This window comes from Balaenoptera ricei, chromosome 12, assembly GCF_028023285.1.
Source record: "Balaenoptera ricei isolate mBalRic1 chromosome 12, mBalRic1.hap2, whole genome shotgun sequence".
Lineage (NCBI taxonomy): Eukaryota > Metazoa > Chordata > Mammalia > Artiodactyla > Balaenopteridae > Balaenoptera > Balaenoptera ricei.
Genome location: NC_082650.1, coordinates 68,426,754 through 68,438,114, shown reverse-complemented (window position 1 = coordinate 68,438,114; position 11,361 = coordinate 68,426,754). Strand labels below are relative to the sequence as shown.

General features: G+C 42.3%; 2 protein-coding genes across 4 annotated transcripts in view; one reads left to right on the top strand and one right to left on the bottom strand.

Moving 5' to 3' along the window:
• Positions 1-11,361, top strand: part of ANKRD6 (ankyrin repeat domain 6) — a 247,184-nt gene that overhangs the window by 204,657 nt on the left and 31,166 nt on the right. The window lies entirely within an intron of this gene.
• Positions 2,509-11,361, bottom strand: part of MDN1 (midasin AAA ATPase 1) — a 158,572-nt gene continuing 149,719 nt past the window's right edge. For both annotated transcript variants that reach the window (XM_059941583.1, XM_059941584.1), the window contains 8 exons: positions 11,132-11,221; positions 9,685-9,800; positions 8,880-9,054; positions 7,603-7,676; positions 7,395-7,509; positions 6,490-6,553; positions 4,861-5,003; positions 2,509-4,023 (listed from right to left, as the gene is read on the bottom strand). In XM_059941583.1, the coding sequence (XP_059797566.1) occupies positions 3,835-4,023; positions 4,861-5,003; positions 6,490-6,553; positions 7,395-7,509; positions 7,603-7,676; positions 8,880-9,054; positions 9,685-9,800; positions 11,132-11,221 (966 nt within the window). In that variant the 3' untranslated portion in view covers positions 2,509-3,834. The remainder of the gene's footprint in view (positions 4,024-4,860; positions 5,004-6,489; positions 6,554-7,394; positions 7,510-7,602; positions 7,677-8,879; positions 9,055-9,684; positions 9,801-11,131; positions 11,222-11,361) is intronic.

The following is an 11,361-nucleotide window of genomic DNA, read 5'->3' as shown; positions in this document are numbered from 1 at the left end:
ATACAGTCCAAAGTGTTCAATTACCCGTTCGTTCACTGAGCATTTACTTGATTGCCTTGCTTGGAATCCTTGGAGCTCCCTTTTCCCAGTTGTGTACTTCTGGCTACTTTTGTGTGTGTGTTTCCTCGTCTGTAAAGTGAAATAACAGCATCTACCCCAGAGCTGCTGTTGTACCGTACTGTATGTAGTGCACTGAGAACAGAACCTGGCGCATATAAGCACTCTCAAGATTTTGAACATCACCAGGCATTGTGTGAATGATGCTAATACCATAACCACATATTTCAAAATTTGTCTACTAATTAGCAATTCATTGATTTTTTTCTCTTTTAAATAGTAGTGAAGTTAAATATCCCTTGCTACTTTTAGTTACTTATTTTGTGAATTGTTATGACTTTGGTCCCTTTATGATGATCCAGACTTTTATTCTTATTATATATGGGCTGTTTGCCATATTTTTAAAAATTTTGATCCTTTTCCTTTTATAGCTTTAAGTCTCTATATAGTCACGTGTATTTTCCATTTTTTGAGCCTTTTCAATTTCATCTTCTCTTCAGAACTTTAAAAAAATTTTCATTGTTAACGTTTAAAATGTTTACTCTATCTAGGATTTTGGTTTATAGCATAATGGGGATATAAGTTCTTTTCCAGTTGTAAACTATAATTTCAGCACCATTTATTAACTAATTCATTCATATTCCTGGGCTTTGTGATACTCCTGGTAAATTCTTTTAGGGTTTGAATAACCCTCAGGATTTCATCCAGGTCGTTTTTACTTTGTTGTTGTTGTATGTTTTATTATTAGGCAGGAATACTCCCCTGTAGTATCTTATGAGTCTTCTATTAATGGTCTGTATGACCTTTAGAAATGTTTTGTATTATTTTCCTCTAAATCATCTTAGAATCGTTACTGAAATTTTGATCACGTTTAATCTATAAAGTGAGAACTGACATTTTTATACTATTTCTTCTTCCCATCCAGTAAGATTCACTCATGCTAGACACTGGTAATGCTGTCACGAGTCATATATGCCCCCTGTCCTTAGAATCACTCTTTGGGTAGGAAGACGTAAGTCCAATGTGGTATTTATAGATGTTGTCAAGGCTCATACTGTGGGAGCTCATTCTTCTTGGAGGGCTTATCTGAGCTAGGCAAAGTCAGAAAGGCAAAGTGGATAAGAGAATTCTAGACAAAGAATGCATGGAACACTGGCAGATTCCAAGGCCCCTGTGGTTTGCTGTGATCAGATCAAATAGTGTGGTGGGGATGCTGGGAGAGAAGGGACAGGGGAGGCAGGTAGTGCTTAGAAGCAACAAATGGTACCTCCTTCACAGGAATTCAGAAGGATCTCCTTGGATGTTCTGAGTATGACGAAGTGAAGCTAGCAAAGTGATTAGCAGTTCAAGCTATATTTTATTTACTTTAATATTTATTTTAAAAAAATGTTTGGCTGCGTCGGGTCTTAGTTGCGGCACGCGGGATCTTTTGTTGCGGTGTGCGGGCTTCTCTCTAGTTGTGGTGCGTGGGCTCGTAGTTTGCGGCACACAGGCTCTCTAGTTGAGGTGCGCAGGCTTCACTGCCCTGTGGCGTGTGGGATCTTAGTTCCCTGACCAGGGATCGAACCTGTGTCCCCTGCATTGGAAGGTGGATTCTTTACCCCCAGGGAAGTCCCCCTCAAGCTACATTTTAAGAGAGCTCCAGCTGCACTGCAGTCAGAGGAAAGCAAAAGGGAAGACAGAATAAGGTTAAGTATCCAGAAGTTAGACCGGACAAGTTTGGGGTTTGGATGGAGGTGGAGAGGAAGGTAAGGCAAATGTAAAGGTTGAGCTCCAAGTGAGAGTGTGAGAGAGCAAGCCTATCCGCAGTAGCTTCTTCTAAAGTGACTCAGGTGTGTCACTCTTCCTAACCAATGCTCTCAGTTCCTGATGGGTCTCCTGTGTCTGCTCCTGTGCTTCCCAACCCTTTTCCTCTCACAGCACAAACTGAAGATAGCACTCTTGGGTAACCTGCTTACTGAGATTCTTCTGTTCCAGACCCTATTAGCTATCCCAGGGCCAAGGGAATCACTTATGCTGGTACATCAGTTGGGATGCTTCAGCTTAGCCTGTCCTGTCAATTAAAGGTAGATATGATGGACTGCATCACAGTCATAATGTTAGTGTCTTCCCTCCCTGCTGGAAGATTAAACTTCCTGCCCCACAGAGGCCTTTGGCCAGTGATACATCTCTTACACTCAGATTTCATCTTGGAGCAGCATCTTTACAAGCCACTGTGTGTGTCCACCAGCTTGCCCTTCTTCTGCCATGAGGCCAGCATGCTGAGGCTCACCCCCCACAGACGTAACCACAAGAAACAGACCCTGACTTGAAATAAGCCACTGAAGTTGCGGAGTCGTGATACACAGCATAAACTAGTGACTGACAGCTGACTGATCCAGCAGACAAGACCCCCTGGCGCACCTTTTACACTCCTGTCATGTTCCATTAAGAATGGTCACAAGTTACATCAACAGTGGTATATTTTTTAATAGTCTTCAGAATATAAGCTGCATAGCTTTTTAGAATAAAAAATGATATAACCTCAGGTACATGCTTTAGGACACTTGGTTAAACAACAAGTAAACTGCGTCTTTGAGGACCACCTCAAAAGGGTGGCACACTTCACAGCGTAACTTGATAACAGACATGGAGATAGACGATTACGTCATGGCATGTTGTCTGCGAAAGAACATCTGACAGTCAGAACTTAAATAGAACACAGCACACAGTTAAGTATTCAAGCACTGCTTTTTGGCCAAGTAAAAACTGCCTAAAAACCGTTGATGGATTTTTGACTGGAAAAAAAGATGTGGCTGCTTAGTTCTTCTGCTACTTCTCTTGAAGCACTTCTCTTCCAGCATGACAGGCTTGGTTCAACGTGAAATCAGTGTGAGGAATGATTCTTCCTCTTAACTGTTAAAAAATGAACTAAAGAAATAAATTACTACAACAGCACGAACCATGGCACAGAGAGGATGAAATAAAGGAAAAATCATCTTTCCATCATTGCATAGTCTCCCGAAGCAGCAAAGGTGAAGGAGGACACTGAAAAGCCATGTCATTCATATATGGCCCAAGGGTCATTTTCTGATGATTTGGGCTCCCATGATGTCTGGTGGTTTTATAAAAAAACACACATACCACAAGCCTCCTACCCTCGTACAGAAGTTAGTTCCTTTCATAAGAAGCACAGTAAAAAAAGACTCTCTAAAGAAACCGCAGCTGCCTTAGCCACTTGACAGCTTTCGGGTACACACTGTGGGCTTCGCAAGGCCAAGCCTTATTAGCGCAGGGTCAAAAGGGGAACGAGTTCCCTTTAGTCCTTTGCCCAGAGGCCTGGCACAGTCCCATGCTTCCAGCAGCACCTCCTCATGGAGGTGTCCAGGGTCCCTGGGAGGGAAGGCAGGCAGCTGGGCCCCAAGGGTGGGGTGCAGCCTCCTCTTGGGCCAGGACTTCCGAGACGAGCCTGAAGGGCAGCGCCACCCACCAGGTACGAGACCACAGACACCTGCTGCTGCTGTTCCTTCATGGCCCCAAGTTTATTACAAGAACTGGAGCCCAGGCACAGCAGGGAGCATGAAGAGTTTCCTCTAGGCTCTGAAATCGTATTATAAAATAAAATGTATGTTGCAGTAAAATTTTTTGTAGCTGTTGGGTGAATGTTTATAAATCAAGTCAAAATTAAATACCATTTTCGAGCTGGGAGTTCAGAAACAGTTGTCCAAAAGGGAGCACCTGGCAAGCAGTGTGACATTCTGACCGCAAAGTCTCACTTAGGACTGTGTTCCTTCTGTTCTACGGGTGGTCAGAGGCCGTCACCAGCTCAAACCACTGCCTGAGAGCATCGCTGAGCGTCTCGGGAAGTGCGTTCACATCGCGCAGGATTATATAGAACGGGAATGGGAACTCTTCCATGTAGGATCGGATTTCAGGCATCTCTCCAGGCCCTTTAAATATTGGTACCTTGATGTCCAAGATAGAATCCTGGCAAGAAAAAACATTTAGAAATAAAAAGAAAAACTAAATCAGTGTCCATAGCTAGCTCTTTTATGATCTCCTTTGCAGACAATTTTTAGGTCTCACATGTCTAATTCCTGCTTATAAAAATAGCTCTTATTAATTACTAAGTAAAACAGAACTCTCAATAAGGAGGAGGCAAATCTCTTTCTGAGCAGCCCTTCCAGGAGAATGGCCACTAAAAGGGAAGGAAAGGGGTAGATAAGCAAACCTGATTTCCCTACGATGGTATTTCCTATTCTCTACTTGGAATAATTCACATTAAATCTTCAACTTGCTATCCAGGCCTTAATGTGACCTGCAGAGACAGTACTTCCCCTGGAACAGAACCACCCCGTGGACATCCTTAATGTAGCAACTGATGCTTCCTCCTTTGAGAAGGGCACTGCTGAGATCCAAGTACTTGGAAAGGCTGGTCTATGTTTCCAACGGACAGGGCCCATCATCAAGGCTGCGATACCTGCAGCGACGCTGTGCAGAGGGAGATGACCCACCAGAGTACTAGTCAGCACAGAAAGTGGTTAAGAGGACAGACTCTGAGTCAGTCTGAATACTGGCTTCCTTGTCGTTACCTACAACCTCTGTGTTTCTGTCCTTCACTGTAGAGTGGGAATAACCATCCCTACATCACTGAGTTACTGCTCGGTTACATGAGAAAATAATTATAAAATGCCTAGAACAGTGCCCTTCAGGATGCCATGAATGTTATAGGAGTTCTTGGTATGACAGTGAGACCCAGGCCATTTTTCAGATAGAACAGCTTGAAGGGAATCCCCAGAAAAGTGGCTTTTAGTAATCACTCACCCGTGAACTGGGATTGTCCAACACAACAAAAATGACAAAGATGTTAGCATTCCGGGCGGCCTGAACTGCTGCTAGGACTCTGTCTTTGCCCTCAAAGAAAAGGCCGCGTCCGTCAGAGACCACCAGGAGGAGCTGTGCAGTTTCTGTAGTAGAACATACAGCAGGAGAGGAACTCAACTCAAACGGCAACTCAAAGACTACATACGGGGACTTCCCTGGTGGCGCAGTGGTTAAGAATCCGCCTGCCAATACAGGGGACACGGGTTCGAGCCCTGGTCTGGGAAGATCCCACATGCCGTGGAGAAACTAAGCCCGTGCGCCGCAACTACTGAGCCTGTACCCTAGAGCCCACGAGCCACAACTACTGAAGCCCACGTGCCTAGAGCCCGTGCTCTGCAACAAGAGAAGCCATTGCAATGAGAAGCCTGCGCACCACAAGGAAGAGCAGCCCCTGCTCGCCACAACTAGAGAAAGCCTGTGCGTAGCAATGAAGACCAACGCAGCCAAAAATAAACTACGGACAGTAAGACAAATTAGTGCAGACTTTCTCTGTGCTATTAAAACCAAGCAGTTCTCTGAAACTGGTGAATTCTGGGCACAAATAAAGGGGGCCTCCAATTAGATCTATTACTTTGAACACGTGAGTCACAGACAAGGCTGCACAAAAACATACAAAACTTCTGTCAATAAAACAATTTCCCAGTAGTGCTTTGGGGAATGTCACATTTAGATCAACTTTGTTGTACAGCAACATGTGAGAATTAAAACATGTTTATGGATATAAAGTATAAAAAGAGCAGTCCTGAGTAGACCATTAGAAGAAAGTGCCCAAATCAGAAAGCTAGAACTGTATCTTCCAAATTTCAGTCATTGTCTATTAGTTTCATATTTCTGTCAATTTCTTGTACCTAAATTCTGTTTTTTTCTTGAAAAAAACTTAAAGAGAAATTTAAACAAAAACTTAAATAGAAGGGACCACTAAAATGAACAGTGAATAAAAAAATGTATTAAAATTTTTAGCATATTATATAATGTTTCCAGTGAAAGACTGTTGTGCTTAAGGGCAGGCTGTCTTCTGTCAAGGAAGGTTAGCAAGTGTTGAGAGGCGTGAATGACCTTCAAAAGGAAGTCTTCCCATGGTACAATCAGAATTGAGGACTTAGGGAAAGGCTAAAAGAACTGGTGTGCTGCAAAAGCCCCAAATCAATCATGGATGGATTAGCTGGTTTCTGAATCATGTCCTTCTCCTCTTTCCTTTGTTATTAAAATATTGAAGAATACTCATTATATTGAATTCCACACACCCTTACTCCTTTCATTCACAATTGAACTCAAATCTATCAAATGAGTATATACTAGTTAATTACAAACTAGTTGGTGTCTACCTTCTCCTTTGATTATAAGCCTCTCGAGTATGGGTTCAATAAAAATTTTTGAATGAATGAACGGGTGAGTAAAAAATTCCATGAATGTTTAATACCTCTGCATCATCCTCTGTTTATGTGTTTTCCTATAGAGCATACACTTTAAAAGATGGTGATGGGTACAATGAGATGAAAACAAGCAACTTGCAAATAGTACAAGAACAGAAAAGCATTTTATTAGCAAGGACCAAAGAACGCAGCTCACCTGGACTGATGTTTTGTGAGAGCTGTTGAGCAGCTGCAAACATGTTGGCTACAGACTCTAGAAACTAAACCAGAAATAGACAATTAGAAAACTATTTAAGCTCTCTTCCCACTATCACAGAGACTGAAATTACTTCTGGCACTTAAGTGATTATCAGATAACCATCTCAAATCTATAGCAATCAAACTGTCCCTTCCATCCATCCGTAAAGGACCGACAATCCTTGCACTTGGCATTTACATTGGGTGCTGGCATTCTCAAGCACAGACAAGACCTGTGTCCATGGCATATACCCCACTAGTGTTCTACGAGACACCCCAAAGGAAAAGAAACACTTCCTCTGGGGGACAATAAGTCAGTAACTCCCCCAAATGAACCAAAGAGCTGTCTTCTTCCAAGAAAGGAAAATAGCTGAGCAAAAAAAAAGAAGGCAAGAAAAAATGTCCAGTGTAACGTGAAGGAGGCTAAATTACGGCAGGAATCAGGAGGACAAAATTGTTATCCCATGCTGTGTTTAGAACGTATGCCATCCTGAGCAAGTCACTGGCTTTATTTCACATCGTTTCTTCTCTAGGCTAAATGGTAGAGAGAAATTGGCCTTGACCCACTTGATAAGGGTACTGGGAGGTGGTTCATTTTTCCAAAATGTTCCAAACCTCTCAAAATAGGGAGCCAGAAAATCAATGATGCAAAGTCAAATGATCTTTGAAAAACTGAGAAAAAGAGATCACATCCTATTTAATAATGGATGCCAAGGGAGATTCTCTTCCAGTGGTACACAGGCTGAGGCTTGGGACTATTCTCTATTGTAAATTTTACCATACTGGGGAGGAGGGAGTTCTAAAAATTATGTCTCTCCTATACCATAAAATAACTTCAGAAGACATCTGAAGTCATCAGCATACCTGAGCAATCTTGGTTTTCTTTTGTTGGAATTTGCAGAGCCGCAGAATCTGGGACCCTGAGTAATCACTGAACTGTTCATGGAATGGGTGTAACAGCTTTACGGACTCTCCAAAACTTGGGGGAGAAAAACCAAATACAATGGGAGTTATTTTTTGTCATGCAAAAAAAGAGGCTGGTTTTCCCAATGGGATTAAAAGGCACTCTTACCTGCACACCGCAATCTGACCCACTTCCAGAAAGGTTAGAGCATTTCCAATCACAGCCAGAGATTCAAAGGCAAGCTGTGAAACAAAGTGAAGGGTTGAAGAAATCGGAATATCCTCTACACTAATGCCTTTCAACCTTTTTTATACCAAGATTCCCACAGAAAACACTACTTTTTTGGTATGGCACACAGGGGAACAACATGAATATGGCTATTCATAACCAACTCAGAGGCTTTGGTGGCTTTGGTAGCCTTAGGCCCTGGCTAATAGCACAAGCGCCGAAACCCAACATCCTTTATACTAGTAGGAAAGGTCTGCTCTAGACATCATCCAATAAAAGCGATCTTGAGAAATTTGGTCCATAAATTTTTAAGGTTTCTTTCCCCTTTTTTGACTATATAAAGTAATCTCTCATGGGTAAAAGATCTTAAAAACCAATTTATTCTAATCTATGCATAAATGACAGTATAGTTTTAGAATTTAAATTCAGTTAAAAAGATGACGATACTTGTAGCAACTAACATCTACTGAACATGTATCAAGTGCCAGGTGCTAAACTGAGTGCTCTGCATACATGATTTCACTTAGTCTTCATAACAACTCTGAGTTTGAGGTAAGTATTGTTATAATCATTTTTTCAGAAGGTAAAACTGACAGACTGGGCAAAAGTCATGCGGTACTAAGTGGGGAGGTGAGACCTGAACACAGGTGCAGAGGTTACACTTTTTCCAGCAGAGCCTGTGCACAGACTTCAGGCTGCTCGCTGACTTGTGCTGGGCAACAGCATCACTGCAAAGACCCCCCGACTCTCCACGTCCCTGACGGGGAGGGGTGGGTTGTAACTCCACCCAGGCTCCTAAGCCTTGTTACTACTGATAGAACACTAACTCTACACAGACGTAAAGAAACGTGTACTGAAGACATCTTCTTAAAAAATCAGGGATATTCAGATATTACGTTGTGCATGGTCTTAAAGAATATAGTACATTCATTCTGTGGAAAGTAAACACTGACAAATTTACTTACTCTGCAACTAGACAATAGCACAGCAAGGCTAAGAAACACAACAATCTAAACGACCTACAGCAGTAGGACACCAAAATTTTTTGAGACGTCCTGAAATTGCCCCTTTGAACTCTTTTTAAATCTTAGATCTTCTCAAATATGGTCTCATATTCTCAGAACAAACTAACTGGTATTTCAAAGTGTTTTTTAGCCAGAACATATTTAAAACATTCAGGTGGCCCATCAAACTGCCACTACACTTCTCCTCCTTACCTGTTTGGTATGGTTGTCTACCATGCTAGAAGAGTCATCGACAGCCAAACAAATCTGATACTGGCGTTTACTGGGCTTGGTCCTTCGAAGCCAAATCTTGTCTTTCCGAAACTGACTGGCAATGTATGGAATGACCTTCCGCATGTTCAGTCGCTTCCCAGTTCGATAGTCTCCTCTGTTAAATTTAACCAAACAGGAGCAAGATTAAGGATAAAATCACAGTAATAATAACTTATAACCAGTTATACCAAATAACCAGTAACCTGGCACAATGAAGTGTTACTGTCCATTGAGATTATTAAGGGCTGGGATCTTCTTGATCAGCAGCCAGAAAAACTGGACATGTATGTGGCAAGAATAATTAGGTCCTTTTAGAAAATTTAAAACACTTTTTGAAAAGAAAAAACATGTTTGCATTGAACATTAAGTCTTGGATTCTCTTTTGTGTTCTGAAACTATGCTTCTGGACACATCTTTGGAAAGATCTAGGTGAGTGATGCATGCAGCAAGTGAGTGACCCAACATGTAGAAGGTGAGCAGCACACACACCCAAGGCTCAGCCAATTTTCCCATCAGGTATTAATTAACTAGTCACAGAAAGTGCATTCATACTGAACTTCACAGAAACTTCTGTGGTAGAGATGATAAAATGGCAACGAGGTAAGGAACGCCATACTAGAGCCTGTGCAGCAGAAGTGGCAACCTAGACGCCAGCACCATAGCTGTTACGTGCTAAGCTCAGCAGAAAAGATGACACTGCCATCTTTCCAGGGCACCATGAGTGCATCCAATGGAGAAGACTTACTTCAGCTTGGCGGCCTGGGTAGGCTCTAATATGAGACGAAGCTGTTCACACAGCTGTTGTGAAAGAGGTGCAGTTAAGAGCAGGTAACTCTGCCACATCTCCACTGCTGCCTTCTCCTGTGACAACAGCAACAACATGTAAGTTACCCTTAGAAGGCTGGAGCCAACCAAAGTCATTACAGCAAGATGAAGGCCTGAAGCAAAGCAGTAGAAAACAACCTGCTTCTCTTGTCAAGCTGCTCTCTGATTCACCTAGTTTAAAATGTCTCCTCCTGGGCTTCCCTGGTGGCGCAGTGGTTAAGAATCCGCCTGCCAGTGCTGGGGACACGGGTTCAAACCCTGGTCCGGGAAGATCCCACATGCCACGGAGCAACTAAGCCCTTGAGCCACAACTACTGAGCCTGCGCTCTAGAGCCCGCGAGCCACAACTACTGAGCCCGAGAGCCACAACTACTGAAGCCCGCGCACCTAGAGCCCGTGCTCCACAACAAGAGAAGCCACCACAATGAGAAGCCCGCGCACTGCAACAAAGAGTAGCCCCTGCTCGCTGCAACTAGAGAAAGCCCGCGCCCAGCAATGGAGACCCAATGCAGCCAAAATTAAATAAATAAAATTTTTAAAAATTAAAAACAATTAATAAATAAATTAATTAAAAATTAAAAACATGTCTCCTCTTCCGCCGAAGCCACAACTCGCAGTTCCAACGAGAAAGTAAGGTAATAAAATATTGGAATTCATGACCAAATCAATCCCTTATTCACATCACCTATGAGGAGTATATAATGTGTACCCTTCACGTGGAGAGGGAGCTGTGATGGGTAATTTTGGTGCCAGGAGATCCAGCCACTTAATCATGGTCTCTCAGGCTCATGTTTCAAAAACAAAAGTGACGAGTGCAAACCTCTCAAGTAACACTCAGCAGTGTTCTTATTTCCTGAATACAAAGCTCCATGGTTAGTTTTTTTTTGCCAATTATGGCAGAGCAGTCAATACATACATGTGGTGAGAATAATGATAAGAGATACAAAATTAAAATATGTGTATTTAGTAAATTTAGAATGCAAGGTCATTGAAAAGGAAACATCTGGTTAATCTACACTGCCATATTGTATCAGCTGGCAATGTTCCAGGTGGCCTATTCAGAGAGTGACACAGTATAGACTTTTGCCCCATGTTTCAACCACTGTCACATCTATTACATCCATTACAGATTGAGCAATGGAAGTTAAAGAATTAAACACACCAGTTTCTCTCTGTTTCAATTAAGCTACAGATCTAGTGGCAAAGCAGGCAGAAAACAATGGATAGATGTAGGCTTCAGAATTATAATTATATTCTCCATATACTCGGTCGCTTTGACCAAGGTAATTGGAGTTAAGAACCTATTAAGTTTCCTGTATCTTAAAAAACAAAAGTCAAGGTATTTTATAAAAAGACCAGTGACTTACTTCTTCTGGGGTTCCAGATTCGTGTGGCTGCCATGTTTCCAGCTGTCTCTCCAGCTCCTGTCTTAGTTCATTGACATCTTTTAAGAAGGGCTAAGAGGGAAAAGCCACGGATAGAGGAGACCCAGGTTGGAATCACCAACTCACTATACCTGGTTGCCTTCTTCCCTGCAGTATGAACTCCCCCTGAGATGCAAAACTTGAGCAAATTTAATGGCACAATTAAGACGCCA